Source organism: Haliotis rubra, unplaced genomic scaffold, assembly GCF_003918875.1.
Source record: "Haliotis rubra isolate DU_JTF1 unplaced genomic scaffold, ASM391887v1 Scf581, whole genome shotgun sequence".
Lineage (NCBI taxonomy): Eukaryota > Metazoa > Mollusca > Gastropoda > Lepetellida > Haliotidae > Haliotis > Haliotis rubra.
Window position 1 is genome coordinate 644,980 of NW_025767281.1, and position 19,066 is coordinate 664,045.

General features: G+C 39.3%; 2 protein-coding genes across 2 annotated transcripts in view; both read right to left on the reverse strand.

The window, feature by feature from the left end:
• Window positions 1-2,437: 2,437 nt before the first annotated feature.
• LOC124254775 (sodium-coupled monocarboxylate transporter 1-like) overlaps window positions 2,438-19,066 on the reverse strand; it is a 28,560-nt gene continuing 11,931 nt past the window's right edge. The window contains exons 8-9 of the mRNA XM_046688627.1: window positions 3,845-3,936; window positions 2,438-3,239 (exon numbers count right to left, since the gene is read on the reverse strand). Coding sequence (XP_046544583.1) covers window positions 3,120-3,239; window positions 3,845-3,936 — 212 coding nt within the window. The 3' untranslated portion in view covers window positions 2,438-3,119. The remainder of the gene's footprint in view (window positions 3,240-3,844; window positions 3,937-19,066) is intronic.
• Window positions 13,013-17,376, reverse strand: LOC124254776 (sodium-coupled monocarboxylate transporter 1-like). Its single transcript, XM_046688628.1, has 6 exons — window positions 17,048-17,376; window positions 16,354-16,422; window positions 16,072-16,123; window positions 15,367-15,434; window positions 14,067-14,147; window positions 13,013-13,137 (listed from the first exon to the last, which is right to left on the reverse strand). Exons 1-6 carry the CDS (start codon window positions 17,294-17,296, stop codon window positions 13,060-13,062), a joined length of 597 nt encoding a protein of 198 aa, XP_046544584.1. The 5' UTR covers window positions 17,297-17,376; the 3' UTR covers window positions 13,013-13,059.

The following is a 19,066-nucleotide window of genomic DNA, read 5'->3' on the forward strand; positions in this document are numbered from 1 at the left end:
ATTCATATTTGGGTGAAATGCATCTTTTTCAGAAGCTTTATGCAAATCACGAAAACAAATTCTCCAATGCATTCATATTTGGGTGAAATGCATCTTTTTCAGAAAAGTTAAATTGTCCTATATTCGTCCATGCCGAAATAAACCAATAATACTGATTTTGATGTCCAAAAGAAAGGTTGAAATAAAATTCTGCTTTGGACAATGACAAACCATTTAAAGTCACCATTTTTCAACTATTAAAACAAGAAACAACTGTTGTAGAGTGTGTAAAATTGTAAAATAATCATTGCTATGATTTTAGTCTTTTAAAATTCTGCTGATTTGCATTAGTGAAAACAAGTAAAACGTGTCTTTGATATTTTGAGAAAATGTTTAGGAACATCTACAATTATCTTTGTACACAGGTCACATGCAACGTAAAACACAACTTTGCAGATTCTGATACCTTTCGGTATTGGAAGCGGGTTGTCCGGTGAATACTCGGTGAAGGCTTTGGTGTGAGCTATTTTTCTAATGTTTTGTTGATATCTCACAGGCGCGAGCGTTTTATATGTTATGACAGTAAATAAACCGTTTATATAATTTCATTTGTCTATTTCACCACACGTTCTTCCTCTTACCGAGTCACTTTCTCAGTTCGATACTTAAAAGCAATGTCATATTTAGCGTTGACAGAATTTCTAACTGTGATATAGATATGTCGTTGTCACAGACAAAACTCAATGTCTTGTTTTATTGACACCTGTGTGTCTGCCTGCCTGTCTGCTAATGACAATATTCAATACACAGCTGCTATCACTGACCACATGCAATTTGAACTTAACAACCAATCAGGCTATACACCATAAACAAAATGCATTGATTTATGGCCCGAGTTCGGTCTCTGTCACATTATGTAATTACACAGACAGGCAGATGTGATACTTTGGAACACATGACATGTTATGATGTCTGTTGATTGCAAAATGTTATACACAAAAATGAACATGTATTTACAAAACCCAACATCTCTATATATATACACACATTGGTGCCGTGAGGGCATCTGCAAATGAACCAGCCGTTACACTTGAGTGCACACCCACACGCTCTGACTGGGTTCGGTATCCCGGCTGCTTCGTTTCTGGGAAGTAAACCGAAGTACAATATTGCACTTTTGATTTGCGATTGTACGCTTATAATTTTGTTTATATGTTTTTTCATAACCAGCAATGTATATTATATGTCATGAATAAGTGATAATTGTGTTTTTAATTAGGGTTTGATTTTTTTGGTTGCATGTGACCTTTAACATTTTTCCATTTCCATTTTACACATACCAATATCAATCGCCAAAACGCAGCAATATTCAAACAGTATTTACATCCATTTCACATGCAGAATGATTCTATAGGGTATAAAGAGAGCCTAGAAGACATGATCTGATACACAAGTACGAGAAATATGCCACGATTAACAGCTAAGGGAGAGAAAGAGCCATTGGGATGGTGCAGATGGGGTCGACAGACAATGCTGCTGCCACGGATGCCACCGTATCACGGTTGTAAGACTTATTCAGGACTTCAGACAGACTGGGATCACCGTAGACAGACCAATAAGTGGACGTCCACGCATCACAACGCCAGGTGAAGATAGGTACCTCCGTCATTAAGGAAGGAGGGTAACGTTTCTTTGGCGTTTAGTGTATACTAAGGCCCATAGCAATACAAGTGGGCACACGTCGCGAATTCTAGTTTAAATAGATTTAATACATTTTGTCAAGTACACTTTTGAGTTCTTTACAAATGAGATCCTTAATCCACTGGGCATTGACAGGTGTCCACTTGTAGGCCATGACCTTAACTTCACAATACGTGCGATTTATTAAACCATGTGGGGATCTAGGGGAACAATTTACTTGAATTAAGAAATCTTGATTGACGAATTGGTTTCATTAGCACCAAATCATCGTCTGGGACTTCATCCAAAAATAGGTACCAGAATCTGTACGTAACTGGGAAAGGGCAACCCAAAGCTTAACACATATACTTTTAAAAAAAAGTAGGGGAACCTGAACTTTCAAATAAAGACATCTTATGCACGCACTATCATTTCTCTTTATCACCACCCCTAAACATAACGCATGGTATGCACGTGCACACTAGCGCCATACACGTGCATGGGATGTCATTCTTGAGTTTGACGGTTTTCAAGTTGGTCGATAAATCACTATTAATTAATTTTAACAATCATCTTGCATATATCACATTTGTTTGTTTTGTTTCTAGCCGTGGTGTTTGTTTGAAAATGAAAATCGTACAAATGCAAATTTAACGTCAACCATCTTTCAAGAGCGATTACTGTACAAACAACTATGGTCATAAGTGATGATGCACTCTCAAAACATTCATTAATATCATATCAGCATTGATTGACTCCGATATATCTCCCATTTTTTCAATTGTAAATTAAAAATGAAGTTCCCCTACTTTTTTAAGAGTACAATGTATATGTTACACTTGACCACTTTCTAAGTGACATTCTGTTCACTCAGTTTCAAATATACGGATGGCAGTATTAAGTTGATGTTGTCAGTGAATCAAATACGAATATACAAATACATCATGTAATTAAGCGGAATATATAATATTATATATGAATGGATATGACACCAGGTGTTTGCAATAAGGATAGGCACGTCCTGTTCTGCATCTACCATTTACACAATTTGAATTTAAAAGTAGGGATGTGAAAATTGGATGGCACCGGATACCATTATTTTTAACAGTCTTCTGAATGTCTACAGCTAATAATACCCCTCTTAGAATTGATCTTCCGCAACCCATACCTGACGTATGACGCGACAAACGGGATCGGGTATCCCTACGCGTTGACGTGCTTGACACGTGTAATTGTATCCCAGTTGCGTAGATTGATGCTCATGCTGTTGATCACTGGATTGTCGGGTCCAGACTCGAATATTTACAGACCGTCGCCATATAGCTGGAATATTGCTGAGTGCGGCGGTAACCACCAAAGAAACAACTAATAACCTGGAATAGCCTGAACCAGGTATTTGTTGGTGAAGGCGTGATTGTAAGCAGTCTTGCTGTGAAACGTGAACACAATGTTCGTGTTATTTACAATGTATGTTCTACAGGGGAAAAGCTTGTAGTTGTTGACAAGGATGACAGAGTAGGCACACACTGGTTTTCACCATCATCCATCAGCTTCATCTCAAATATATTTTTCGCTTCTCGCTGAAGTAAAGAAATAATAAACATGTTTCATGAATCATGTTCAAAACCCCATATTACGAGAAACTCAATTACTATTTAAATGTGTAAAAATAAGACATTTTAGTGCCAATTTCGTTAGCATCCGTTAATCGCGGAATGGTATTGTTTCTTTCAAACTGATGATGGTTAGTCAAAGTGTTCATACATTATGTGAAACCATTGTAAAAATGCACACCTGGCCCCGATTTCTCGAAACAAACTTAAGTTTTACTCAAATTTCAAACTGAGTTGGACAATTTGAAACAGCTGAATTTTTAACTCAACTGCATTTTTTAAATAAAAAAGCCCAAACAACTTAAGTAATCTATCCACCAAACTCAAATCGTCTACTATGTTTGAGTTTAATATCGATTTTAGTTCATTTTGGGGAATGCATTTTCTCAAATTTGAGTAAAAACTCTAACTTAAGTCGAAACTAAGACTTAAGTTTGTTTCGAGAAATCGGGGCCTGATTAAGAAGTAGATCTTTATAAATCGCGTGATTCTCAGTGAAAAATCATTTCTGCCTCAATCAAACCAATTTTTATCCTTTTGGAATATAGTAATGTTACATAGTGGAATCTTACTTTGTCCGAGTTATCTGCTTCTCTGGTATCAGCGCATTTCCTCATACAAGTAAACAATACTCTCTCGTCAGCTAGCGGGGAATATCTGTGTCCTGAGGTACGAAACAAATAAAATGAGACATCATGGAATATAAGTGAAATGAATCACTAAACATCCGTGACCACACTGGTTATGCATGTCCTGCCTTTCACGAAGCAACAGCCATTGACTCTTATGTGTATGGTGATAATTATCTCAAACTTGCCGTGTTTTATAATCATTAATCGATATTAGAAGAGAACTTTTGCACCCAGACGACGGGATAATTTGGTCAAAGCCACTTTGTTTTGAAAGTTGTGAGTGGCGGGCGCTGCCATGAACATAATATTGAGTGAGTGAGTATAGTTTTACCTGCAGTTTTGATAAATAATTAAATTTTGTTTAGTTTTACGCCAGATTGTTTTATGGCGATATTACAGCAATATCACGGCAGGTGTTTTACGCAGAATATTGGGCTTCACACATTGTACCCGCATTGGGGAATACTAAAGCGTTCGTTCGTCACGCCGAAGACCCGGGTTCGATTCCCAACATGGGTACAATGCGTGAAGCCCATTTACTGTGTTCCCGATATTGCTGAAATATTGCTAAAATCGGCGTAAAACTATACTCAATCACTCACTTACGCACTCTTATACTAAGATAAATAAAAGCGACAAAAACAATTTCTCAATATGTATCATAAACATGTGTTTGTATATCCTATACAAAATCCCCCTTTAGCTCACCCCAACTAATTCCGTTGACGTTGACAAATACGTTAACTTATGACCGGTGAAGATTCTGGTTAGACTTGGTCTTACTGTAAGCCTTGCTTGTCGTTAGAGGCGACTACTGCCCGAAAAAGTATCACAGTTAAGTGACCATAGATGAAGAAACAGTAATAACATTCAAACTATAAGATGTCGTAGTGATTTGTATAGCAACTCGTTTTTACCTGATACAATACGACAATGGAATGATTTGCCTGAGAATATGTACGATATTGAAACCATAGGCCAATTCAAAAATGCATTCCAATCATCAAAACCACCCAATTTTAATATATTTGATAAAAACTTTGGTACACGTTTCTGCCAAATTATCGGTTTGATAAATGATTAATAATGTTTAATACGCAGGTTGCTTGCTTTCCTATCATGCTGCATATTATTTAATATTTGTTTTATTCATGTATCAATGAAATGGAGAGGTATTCAAATAAGCCATTCCGGCTTGTTTACCAATCCTAGTTCAATTTATTTTGAATAAAATATGTTTACACTGTAAGAGCGACTACCGGAATCGGGTGGTGAGTCTGAGTGTGGCGTTAAACAACTAAACAACCAACCAACCAACATCTACGACCTCGTCTACGACCACTGTTATGATGAGTACACACTAGGCTTGCTCACTTGGTGGACACATGTAATTTTATCTCAATTGCGTCGACCGATGCTCATGACATCAATCACTGGATTGTCTGGTCCGGACACGATTATTTTCACAGACCGCCGTCATAAAATAGAAAAGTGCTGTGTGCGGCGTTAAACAACAAACAAACAAAACGTCAGCTCATACTGGCTGTTCAGTTGTAACAGAAGTCGACGTACGTGTAGCAAAACTGACGACGAGTCCCACAAGGAAGGCCACCAAAAATCCATTCAAGGCGTAGTAGAGATAAGAAATATTGTAGAGTGGGTTGTCACTAGAGGTTGCGGTGGAACTGTGTAAATAAAACCGACAAAATCCTTCTATAATCATCGTAAATTGGTGCTAAGGGTCACGATGTACCACTATCAAAATTCAAACATCAAATAGTCTACATAAACTATAACCAACTAACGACAATGACCGTATGCCCCGGCGTCAGTTTTTGACTGTGCTTTGGGCGGTAGTGAAACGTTATAGTATATATTTACCGTCTTTACTGTAAACAAATGAACTTACACTTAAAACGGATTCACAATATCACCAACATTATTATTATCATATTAAAGTAGTCTTTATATACACTGCGGCATGAATCAAAGGTAGCAGTAGTGTAAGCTGATTAAGGCTAATTGAGTTGTAGCTGTCACTTGTTTGTTTATCTAACTAGGATGTACTCCTAATTTCAACTTAACACTCCGGATAACGGATTATAGTATCGAATCAAAACATTGTGAGAATCTAATCAGGGACTTGTGTCATCACGTGACAAGCAGTTGATTGTTGAGTTGTTACTAAATTGCCGACTGAGAAATGCGGATGAGGAGTTAATTGAACACTGTTGTGTTGTGGGGCTATAAAATGTTACCAAATGGTAGGTTTGTCAGTACGGTTATCATCATGTCTGAGAAAGCTAGCAAAGGACCCGGCTTATCTGGAGGGATAACTAGATCAGATGTTGGTACACCTGAAAAGTAACAAATGCCCGTCAGTTAAAACTTTCTGATTTCTTCACTTCGTTTGTGGAGTAAATCCAACTTTTGTATATTTCAAAATGGACACTTTGACGAGATTACCATGTGTATTTGTGATCACTGTGAGGACAAATAAATAATAGACATGCAATCTACTGTTTTCTTTTGGTTTCTTTCATTTCTTTCATGTTGGTATGTGATGATATGCCCAACTCGGATGTGTCGATATTCGGATAAGTCGATATTTTTTCCTGGTCCAGTAAACATCGAGACAACGGTGTTCGACTGTATTTTCATTTCAATACGGATTTAACTCAATACGGAAGCAATGCATTAGTCTTTTACTGCTAAACTCTCCTTTACAGCTTCGACAACAGAATCGGTAATGCCATTATAGATTCTGGTTAAAAGATTATTTGCCACGATGTTGCTTGGTGATACCTTTCAGTGGTTGTCGAGGCAGCGGTTGATGAATACCCCACGGTACTGGACATGTCCTCCATGTCAAAGACCTGCATGCTTGTCCCAGTCGTGTTGAACACGTTATCAACCTTACAGGCGCTGCCGGTCACCGGAGGAAGTGGTACAGGTCTACGTCCGTACAGGACGCCGCCGATAGTGATCCACGTGTTCAGCACGAGAGACACCAACACCCCCGATGCAGCGCCCTGTAAGAAAGTTTGTTGGTTTGTTATTTAACGCCACACCTAGCAATATTCCAGCTGTATAGCGGCGGTCTGTAAATAATCAAATCTGGACCACACAATCCAGTGATCAACATAATGAGGATCGATCTACGCAATTGCAATACGATGACATGTGTCAACCAAGTCAGCGAGCCGGACCACCCGATCCCGTTAGTCGCCTGTTACGACAAGCATGAGTTGCTGAAGACCAATTCTAACGCTGATCTTCACGGGTCCTGCAAGAAAGGCATTACATGACATCATATGTCCATAGGTATTGCCATCTGTCCAGACACCTGTCTTTAGTAGTCAAACGCACAGAACCCATATCGATTGTATCTGATAAGCATTAGGTTAGAACAGGGTATTTTGTGTCGAAATATTTTTGACATAACTCTGTCATAGCAAATGTACTCCAACCTCAGCTGCATCTTGAAACATGAGTTTACAACAAGAATTACTGAGCCCTTTTACAGGTGCTTTTAATAAGTGGGCGAGTGTTTGAGTATGGTTTTACGCCGCTTTTAGCAATATTCCAGCAATATCAAGGCGGGGGACACCAGATATGAGCTTCACACATTGTACCCAAATGCGTTAGTAGATTCCATTTACATCAACATTCGTCTTCACACTGGGGGGAGAATCGAACCCGGGTCTTCGGCGTGACAAGCCAACGCTTAAACCACCAGGCTACCCCACCGCCCCGTCATTACTAAGGGCATCATTTTTTATGTGTTTCACGTAGCCACCCAATTCTGAACACGGGTCGGTCGGTCGGGGAAAAAAAATAATAAAGGCAAAAAGTATCTGAATATTGTTCTTGATTCTCATTTATTGTAATTTTTATTACAATCTCTTGCGTTCTTTGGACTTGGGGCAGCGACTGATTGTTTGTTTTTGTTTTTTTGTTGTTTTGGGGTTTTTTGGGTTTGGGTTTTTGGGGTGTTTTGTTTTGTTTTGTTTGTTTTTTTGTTGTTGTTTTTTTTTGGGGGGGGTGGAGTAGGGGGCGGCATTAAATTAGAACGATTGGTCGGGCGATGAGATGCACAGAAAATACAAAAATAATGCCCTAATAACTATCGGACTATTGGTATAGTCGTTACAACTTATACATGTCTGTGATGTATACAGTCAGGTATTTCAAGTACTTACTAGTGTATTGGCCCAAGGGACCATGGCAGATAGATAGAATATTCCCAATAGTGGCCCGGCACAGGATCCAACCAGTGCAACGGCTGCCTGGAACACAGCAACCCACAAGGTATGGCATTACTTTCTGTGTCTAATATAACGATGTGAATTGTTTTGGGTTTTGTTTTGGGTTTTTGCATCTATCAGCAATATTCCAGCCGCACTCAGCAATATTCTAGCCATATTGCGGCGGTCTGAAATTAATCGAGTCTGGACCAGACAATCCAGTGATGAACATCATGGGATATACGCAACTATCTACGCAATTGGAAAACCGATGAAATGTGTCAACCAAGTCAGCGAGCCTGACCACCCGATCCCGTTAGTCGCCTCTTACAAGCATGGGTTACTAAAGATCAACTCTACGTTGTGAATCGGTCTGTATCATAGTAATACCTTCATAATGACTTACAGCAATATGTGTATGGCAACAAATGTTCCTCGAAATATTTGCAGAATGATTAGATGTTTGTGTGCGATTCTAAGACTAAACACAAGGTGTTAATTGGTAAAAACTTTAGCTGTGCTTGAAAATGCTTCAAAGACAGTACCTGTATGACAGTGCCTGGAAACGTATGCGCAAGAAAGCTCAACCCAACGGAAACAGACCCGAAAATGAAAACTGTAAATAAATATACAATGTATGACATAGTATATCGGTGATGATATAAAAAGGTGTGTTTCCGTGCGCGCGTTTGTACGCGCGTCCGTTTGTGTGCTAGGTGAGCATATCTGTTTGAAGCTAGTCCCTATTAATGCCTGCTTTCATTTCTGGTGTCCCCCGCCGTGATATTTCTTGAATATTGCTAAAAGCGGCGTAAAACTGAACTAACTCACTCACTAATACCTGCTTTACACGAACAACCATTTTCGTTTCGTCTCACAGCAAGCATCGGTTACTAGGGATCGGTATTCCGGAATCCAATCACCCCAAAACATTCAATATAAATAAAAGGTCATGGTTTGCCCGGTTACGAGATATTTATGCTTTGTATGTGATAATCAATAGATAGACAACTTGAAACCAAGGGTGTTAAAGCACCCGTACAATCTACTGTTATGACGGTTCAACAAAGACGAGTTGTATTCTTCCTTCTATATCACAGACGTACACCCACTGACGTACATTTGCAGGGTAGGAATTTTATGCGAAAAGTGCTTCTCGTGAGGGGAACACGTGTTCACACTGTGTGTGCATGAACGAAAACAGGAAAAGATAACTCTAAATGTAACGTTAGCACAGTGAAATGGAAACGTTCGTAAAATGCCAATAACAATGGCAGGACCTTATAACGCCTTCGCAGCATCACGGTTATATTGCAATATGATATATTTACTTATTTACGTTTCCTTTTGTTTCAGTAGCGAAAACCTCTTTGTCGATTTGTATGTGTGACAGTGAAAAAAGTATTTTAATACAAATTAGCTTTGAGTTTGTTAGAGTGATTTGATACTTATTGGCCAATCACTATCGAGTAATTCACGGTGGAATATAGTTCATCAGTCAGTACCTGATGTTTTGGCAACCAGGAGTTTAACCTTCTCTGTTGTTGAGTATTTGTCAAATAGCGGCTGCAGGAGATCCTCTATAGTGTTAGTTGCAAGGCCGTTGAGGATTGAAGAGAAAGTGCTGTCAAATGATAATAATAATAATGATAGTACAGCATGAAGTGTTACACATTCGATACAATCGGTGTGTGTGTGTGTGTGTGTGTGTGTGTGTGTGTGTGTGTGTGTGTGTGTGTGTGTGTGTGTGTGTGTGTGCGCGCGCGCGCAACGCATGAAAAAGCATTTGTTTCCCCATGAGAAATTTCAATAGAAATAATGTTGATGCAAATGGAATCTATAGTCGTACTTGAGTACAATGTCGGAAGCTCATTTCTGGTGTCATAATATCAATCACTGTATTTAAAGGTTCCATTACTTTCAAATAATTGCATCAAAAACCTAAACATACAAAAAGGCGTGTTGTGCGGAAACAGTAGCTGAACGATCTACATCTGTGTCCGTATGGTTGTGGGGTAGCCTAATGGTTAAAGCGTTCGCTCGTCACTCCGAAGATCCGGGTTCGATTCCCCACATGGGTACAATGTGTGAAATCCACTTCTGTTGTCCCCCGCCGAGATATTGCTGGAATATTGCTAAAAGCGGCGTAAAACCAAACTCACTCACACATTATTGTCGCATTGTTTGATGTCATTGGGACAGGAACCAGACATCACTATTTACCGCCATACTCTGGCAAGTTCGTGGTAGAAATTCGTATCCCGTATTTTGTGCTTGTCTGTACGGGGGTCAGAAGAGGATCGGGTGGTCGACCCAGGTGACTTGTATGACTGCATGTCATTGTACCCCTATGACGTAGTTAATTTGTTCATATTATCAACCACTATTTGACTTCATTAGACATGCCGTAGTAATTAGTTACACTATTGCAAATTTATGACTTACACGATAAATGACAAATGCATTACCTGAGTGCAGCGCTGAGTAAGGTGGCCAGGAATAGGCCTGGCATACCGGGGATGTCCTGGAAGATGTCCATGATGAAGTACGGCAGCAACTGAAGCATATCAAGTATACGTACAATGCCTACTTGTTAAACACTGAACAGTTGAGATGTTCAGTTAGTGTGGTGATTCTTCAGACGCAAGTGAATCTTTGTGTACCTTTTCTCTGATATAAGATAATAGAATCGTTTTTGACCTGTCCATGTCATCCGGATCATACGGTCCTTTGCACACTATTACAGATACACTATATTAAACTGATGAAATAATTTTGTTTCTTGTTCAAAGCTCTTCGGCGCCGTTGTGTAAGTATTCGAGTCTGGACAAGATAATCCAGCGATCCATATTATGAGCAACCAAGGCAGCGAGCCTGACCACCAGATCCCATTAGTCGCCTCTTACAACAAGCATGGGCTACTGAAGACCATTTCTAACCCGGATCTTCACGGGTCCGTGCCAAAACATATGGATGAAGAAATGTTGCATCCAAACAACTGCATTCTGAATGAGACAAATGATAACCAATCTACACAGAATGGTACATTCATTTGGTCTGTTAACAAAAGGCACTGTACTAACAAAAAGCGAAAAGATGTCGCATGTAGGGACAGGTGCATCGCGGTATGCACTGCGGTAATACTGCTGAAACAAATATACGCTCATGACATAGTCACAATGGTACAATGATTTCTTATGGATGTGGAAAGGGTTTTGTCGCTTATATTTACCTGGTTCTTGTTTCTGATGTAGCCAGCAGTTAGTGGGTCACACATATTCACTGTGTAGAAGGCGTATGCCACAAGTCCCATGAAGCACATTATCAGTCCGTATGCGCTGTTGTTAAAGATGTTGATTGTGTAAGCCCTTCTAAAAAGCAAGTCTTGCAAATATCAAATACCATGTTCTGATAATTTGTAAAACATACAAAACATACCGCGAAATACAAAAAAATACATCCTACAATGAATACGTTTAAGATATTGTTGTCATAATGCGAAGCTGAAATCATGAAGAAACTTTATTTATATTCCATGCCATAACTATGAGAAGCTCCCTAATGTCCTGCGGATCTGAATATCCATATGTACAATAGGACGATGGCTGACAGTGTAATAAATACAGAAATATCAACAAAGAATTAAGGAGGACCCACAAGCCAGATTGATAGTGTTTACGATTAAATATACTGGTTCTTAATCCTTTCACCAGGAACTCATACCAAAATGTTGAAAGGACTTGTGCGGTTTTTGGGGGGTTTTATGGGGTTTTTTAAGAGTCTATTTGGCTGGGAAAAAGACTTCCAGCATGAATAACTGTAATAAATTACAAAGACTATTATTAAGATAGGAAAGTAAATTATTTTAGGTATGTCAATCTGATACAAAAGTTTCTTTACTAATCATTCGCTTTACACCAAAAAAAACAACCAATAATACAGGCACAACAAAACCTTGATTTATAAGAGAAAAGAGCGAACATAATACAAAGTTTTCACAAAAGTTCTTCAGTCTGGCTGATTTTCAGGTGATTGCCAATACTAGTTACTTCCGACATATCCTGATATTGATGAAGCATTGAACGAGGGGTTGGTGTAAAAAGTTCGTTACTGAAAAGATGTTCAAGACAGTTGTGTAAAACAACAGCATCCGTTTAGGTTATCATCTTTCTATAATCTTGAAACAAGAAAGTGTACTTTAAAGTTAATATTTACAATTGAGCTTGTCTGGCAGTTGGCAAAGAGAAGACTCTTTGCATTGCCGATTGGTCGAACGTGTAGGACATAAAGGTGAAGGTTCCTCCCACAACGAGGCTCCAGAAAGAGTGTCGGACACGCGGATCGAGGCTAAAGCTTCAATCATAAAAGAACATAACATGAATAAGTGCTTTCAATGGGGTCTTCAGCTGTGTATACTCATAAATCATCAGGTTTGTAGCATTTCGACGCAAACTATTACAGCTTTATTCCAGCTTAGCTTGTTTGCCCCATTCAGCAATATTCCAGCTATATGACGGTCTAAACCAGGCAATCCAGTGATTGAAATCATAAGCATCGATCTATGCAATGGGGAGATGACGACATGCATCAACCAAGTTAGAGAGCCTGACAACCCGATCCCAATGTACAGGGGCATTACACTAAATAAAAACAGACCAAAGTTGCTATCAGTAAAGGTTTTTGTTGTTATTTCACTGAACGTCTTCGAGAATGATCGTCAAACATAGTAAGTTTCATTTTCTTTTCTATATCTATTACATATGTGTATTCATGATTCATTCAAACATAAACATTTCCGATGAAGTTTCATAAATGAAAAGTCATATGTATTCGAAATATGTGCTGAAAACTTATGAAGACTGGTGGGAATACGCAGCTGTGTTCTGATTCAGGCATTGCCCCATATACTTACTCTAAAGGCGAAACCCGGCCTCCTTGTACAGCGATCTCCAATACTGTCCCAATCCCTCCGACAGCAAACACCCCCTTTCAGAGATGACAATGGACATTATGTTATGGTCTGATACAGGAACGCCTCTTCCGACAATCACAGAAGAACCAATTCTAACCCGTATCTTTACAGGTATAGTGTGAGTTTACCTTACATGTATATCAAAAGCAATGTATTGTTCATGATTTAGTATACTTTGTCAATTGAACACTTTTATTTATCAACTGACAGCTCTGACATGAATTGCTTCAGTTTGATGAGGCTGTTCCTCCATCCACAGTTTGATGCTAACGATATCCACAGCACCATACAGTAAAATATACTAGTATACAACAACAACGACCATCAATATTGCCTTCATGACCTGTGATATTTATGATTTAGTTTTTCTTGCCATGAAATTGTCCATTTTGATATCACCAGCACAAAGGTTTTACGTCGCTTTTAGCAATATCACGACGGGGGGACACCAGAAACGGGTTTCACACATTGTACCCATGTGTGGAATCGAACCTGGGTCTTCAGCGTGACGAGCGGACGCTTAAACCATTAGGCTACTCAACCGCCCCTGTGATCATTTTGACAATTAGTGGGTGACTGAATGTAGCCGCTACATTCTAGCTGTTGACACATGGAATAGGGTTCAAATACTGTACACATACGTAGAATCGAACCCGTGTCTTCGGCTTGATGAGCGAACGCTTTAACCACATCCCCTTTCAACCATTACATTTAAGTTGCCTTGTGATGTGACCAGGTCGACTGGTTGCGCAAGGTTGCACATTAACTGTAGTGAGTGAGCGAGTGAGTTAATATTTATCGTCACATCGCAATATTTAAGCCATATCGTGACGAGAACAATTAATTATCACATTAAAGATCAATAAAATTAGAAATTAAAAACCTGTTGACGAATAACCACATTAACTGTTATGTATACCAAACAAGCAAAAATGATAATAACCTTGAACAGGATTGATATTATACCAACAACCATCACAGCACCTTGTAAAACATCGACAGCAACCACTCCCCGTAGACCACCCTTGAACAAAAATAGATAAAGGTGAAACACAATCCTGTGACATAGCGGTACTCCTCAGACAAATGTGTTAATCAATGTAAATAAAGGAAATTATTATGATTAAATGTTCAGCTTCATTATTACTGGCTAGACATGAAAATCTGGAAACGAATGTTGTTTACTAAGGAGGTGTATACCAATGTTACATGAAGATGGCCAAACCAGCTCTGTGACAAGACAGGTGTGACCATAAACACCTGGCAGTAGATTAAGTCAGCATCGAGTCAATGACCTCGGTTTGGAAAGGATAGGGGACTTATCCCCAATTAGTCACTTTGGCCTAGATTTTCGAAGCTCTCTTAGCGCTAAGATGGTCGTAAGTTCATGTTAATGTATGGCACTTAATATATATCTTAGCGCTAAGAGAGCTTCGAAAATATAGGCCCTGGACTATAAAAGTAGTGAGTGAGTATGGTTTTACGCCGCTTTTAGCAATATTCCAGTAATGGACACGGGGGACACCAGAAATAGGCTTCACACATTGTGCCCATGTGGGGATTCGAACCCGGGTCTTCGGCGTGACGGGTGAACGCTTTAACCACTAGGCTACCCCACCGCCACTATAAAAGTAGATACATGTACCTGATTTACTAAGTCTCCACTGTCTCCAGTGTGGTAGCCTAACTTTTGTTGCTGGCGATCTGTAGAATGATTTTATATTGTGTTGATGAAGAAACATTTAGGGTTTTAAAATGATCTCAAGCTAGTTTTAATTAAAATCTGTGACAGTCTAGTTGTTATCCTGTCCTTCGAAGGCTGCATTTTAAAAGTATAAATATATTTATTCCTATTATATGATCTTTTTTGTCGTCACGATATGGCTGAAATATTGCCGATGTGACGATGTTTTTACTGCACTCTAACGATTCTTTGCGGTCAAGGCGCTAAACTATTTAAGCTATTTGAGAGTGACGCGATGAGAATACTTTAGGATTTCGGAATGGGCATAAATGAAAAAGAAATTATTACATTTTGTGTTTTGTGATGGCTTTTATACAATATACATTGTATATAGGTTAGGTGCATCGAAATCCAGTGCGCAAATGTACGATGAACTCACAATGTCAGTGAAGAAAACTGTTAAGAAATGATTTTTATAATGGTGTAATGAAATCTCAAAATCAAAATCTCAAAGAATGATCATATTGTATCCATAAGAGCAAAAGCAAGATGAACTCACAATGGCGGTGAAGAGTGTTCCAACCGTTCCCACCAGAAGAACAGAGGATACCAACGGGAGACCAGCAGCTGTCAGAAATGATCATAAGTACAAACTTTAAGAAATGTAATTATAGACTGACAACATCTAGCCATAAAAATGAAAATATAATAATAATCATCATCCAAAGGCAGAATCAATGGTAAGATTAAGGCTGAATACATATATTAGCGCGTCAAACAGTGATGATATCAAATGAGGTTCCGCAATGCCAACGCAATAACTTCGACTTGTATTATATATCAAGCACACCACTGGTCAGAACGAGAAATCACTGGACTCCACTGCCCAGATCTCCGTTAATAGCTTCACAATTTCTGAAACTTAAGCACACGAACAGGAAAGACTGACTGACTGAGTTTGGTTTTACGCCGCTTTTAGCAATATTCCAGCAACATCATGGCGGGGGACACCAGAAATGGGCTTCACACATTGTACCCATGTGGGGATTCGAACCCGGGTCTTCGGCGTGACGAGCCAACGCTTTAACCACTAGGCCACAAACGTCAATGTCATGGCCATGAGAACCCACTTTCATATGGTCTCAATATCCAACTATTAACTTTTACATTGCGTTTTACACTGTTGTTATATTTTCAAATTTGGAAACAATGTTAATGATCGACTGTTTCTTTTCGTGGCTAGTATATTTCAAGACGGCCATACCTGCTTCTATTGACAGTGCAGGTGCGAGTACAATGATGGCACTTAGAAGAATCTACAATAGTGAAAGAATGAAAATTACATTTTTCAAAGTAATTTACAATTGATAACCATTCCTTGCGGTCTATTCTATGATATGTTGACTGTATTTTTGTGACGAAGACATGTAAAATAGTATATGCATATGATTTATCTTATCGATTCCAATTTAATCTTATATCAATCGATAGTTTGATCATAGAAATATGCCCTCGCATCTGATCAAGGGTGGGGTTTGGTTCTTACATTTTGCAGCATCCCAAGGACTGTTATCAGTAGCCGCAAACTCCACGACCCATATCGACGATAGAAGTACTGAAATAATCACACTTGTTTGTTTAATTTAAAATTGAAAAAAATGACCTCTAATATTTACGCATAGTTTACCCATTCAACTCAATTCAGAAATCTATTTCGTACTTTTCAACTAATGTATATTTACTATTACTCCGTTTCATCACACCGATTCCAGAATACTACTTCACATTTACAGTTGAAATATGTCTTATACAATAGATGAAGGTTTGCCCGCCATAAAGTATTGTTCAACAATACGTTACATCAATGAGAAAAATGATTGAAGCCCTACTAAGCATTCCATCTGCAGGAGCAACGATCTATGTCAACGACACACGAGCTCCGGTTTAAAACTAATCTTCAGGAAGAAAAACTTGGCGCAAAAGCGTCGGGGATCAGGCGCGTCTTGGTATAAAACACTGTGTTGTCTAGTACTGTACAAGTTCAATTATTTACAGCCCCTAATCATACAGCTGGAATATTGATGAGTGTGGCGTTAAACAACAACTAAAACATTCGCTAAATATAAAGTCTTAACAGGGTGACCTATAGTGACCTTCACTCCCGTGTGAGGATGTTTGTTATTCAGAGTTGGAAGAAGGAATATTGTGTGACGGAGGCCAAAATGACAGGTGACACTCACCTCGTACATGCTGGTTATCTTCAGGCTATGCATCATCGGCACCAGTGTAAATATGAATATGGTCATACTAACTACTGCACCTACAGCAAACATGACATACGCAAATCCGTACGTGAAGGTTTCGGCCGGCATCCCAAGCATTGACGTCGACGACGTGTACGACACAAACAGAGACATCGTAACCGGAAGGACGCGGAGACGCCTTCCCCCCAGGAGATAGTCCTCCCTGGTACCCCTCTTCCTGCTCATGATGGCGTAATACAACCCTATCCCCAAAGACAGGGTGAGGAGTCCACAGATGACGACATAGTCAGTGGCACCGAGCGATACCTTAGCCATATCTATCAGAATAAAACTTATAAATGACTTGTTTATTTGAATATCACATATATTTGTACTACTGTATTTGAGATTGTTCGATAATGAGAACTAGGCATTATGAATGATCATACCGGAACAAATGATATATTCTGTTTTATCTCATATATATGGATCCTATTGGAATATGTTAGTATATAAGTACATGCACCAGTGATCCGTTTCATGCATGACAGCTCTAAAGTAACACCAATACAGAAACCATGGAACAAAATATACAGGGTGTGGTTCAATGAATGCAGAAACAGAAGAGGAAACACCTGTGCCAACCATTTCTATATTAATTTTATTAATGTTTCTTCCTTTCAAGCTGTTATATCGTTTACGGGCAACAGTGAGTGAGTGAGAAGGTTTAACGCCGCCTTGAATATAATTTTAGTTATATCACAGTGTCGGCTTGATATGAGAGGAAACACTGATAGACTGGTCTGAGTCAATAAACCCAAAGGCACGGGTATGCTGGTGTCAAACCTAGAAACGTGGCGGATCCGGATATGTACAAACAAACATAGATGCCAAGGGACGCCTCTCTGCACAACGAATTGCGGCGCCTTGGACGACATGGTCACCCTTGCACCATGAACATGAAGAGTGATCTTATACATGCTTGAGCGTACCCGTGAAGATCTGGGTTAGCATTGATCTACGGTAACCCATGCTTGTCGTAAAAGGCGTCTAGCGGGATCGGGTGGTCAGGCTCGCTTGACACATGTCATCGTATCCGAATTGCGTAGATGGATGTTCATGCTGTTGATCACTTGATTGCTGGTCCAGACTCGATTATATTTACCGACCGGAATATATTTACCGGAATATTGCTGAGTGCGGCGTGAAACTAAACTCACTCAACTTGTTCCGCGATTGCATTTTATCCTAAATTGGTCAAGACATTATGAACAGAAATCACTCTAGCCATTCTTACAAAGAAAAGCACATCATTGAGTGATAATTGGTATATGTTTATATCATTTGGTTTGCCAGCACAATAATCTTGTGCAAACATAATATGTGTAAACATAGACCATCGTCACTTTTCACTTTCCTTCCACATTAAGCTGGGGACAAGCCGTGACATAACTGCTATGCTGTTGGAAGCTCCGTTGTTTACATTACCATGCTTCGTTTTTGGAGACGTTTCGGGATTTGACAATTTCTAGAAAGCTGACTGAACCAACATGAGGTCGTTATGGAGGCAATTCGAAGCCCATTCGATTTCCTGTTTTTTATCTTCTTGCCAAGTTCGTGTTAGGTAACTAAATTCCTGTAGTATCCAACATCATTTGTATGCAAGCATAAAGGTAGGTCTCATGGTTACCATGGTCTCAACATTTCGTAGGACTTTGACCTGTTGCTTATTGTCACTTATTAATTGCCTGTTAATTGCAAACCAAAACTATGTGACGTTAGTGTACGCCGCTGTAAGCAATATTCCAGCAATATCGCAAGGGGGGAAGGGGGGAGGAAGACTTCAGAAATGGGCTTCACACACTGTTCATCGACGAGTGAACTCTCTAACCACTAGGCATCCCAACGAAATCTGGTTAACCTTCAAATTTGAGTATGGAAATTCACAGCATCATTACACTTGCATCTTTTGGATAATACACAATAGGTGGATAGACAAAATGGGACCAGGAACAT

Bases quoted from the DNA above. Each gene is read 5' to 3' on its own strand.
- LOC124254776 (XM_046688628.1), bottom strand. From the start codon at position 17,296: ATGAGCAGGAAGAGGGGTACCAGGGAGGACTATCTCCTGGGGGGAAGG. The intron at 16,124-16,353 runs GTAAGAACCAAA...TCACTATTGTAG, and splicing joins TCCTTGGGATGCTGCAAAAT to ATTCTTCTAAGTGCCATCAT. The intron at 13,138-14,066 runs GTTATTATCATT...CATCTCTGAAAG, and splicing joins TAATATCAATCCTGTTCAAG to GGGGTGTTTGCTGTCGGAGG.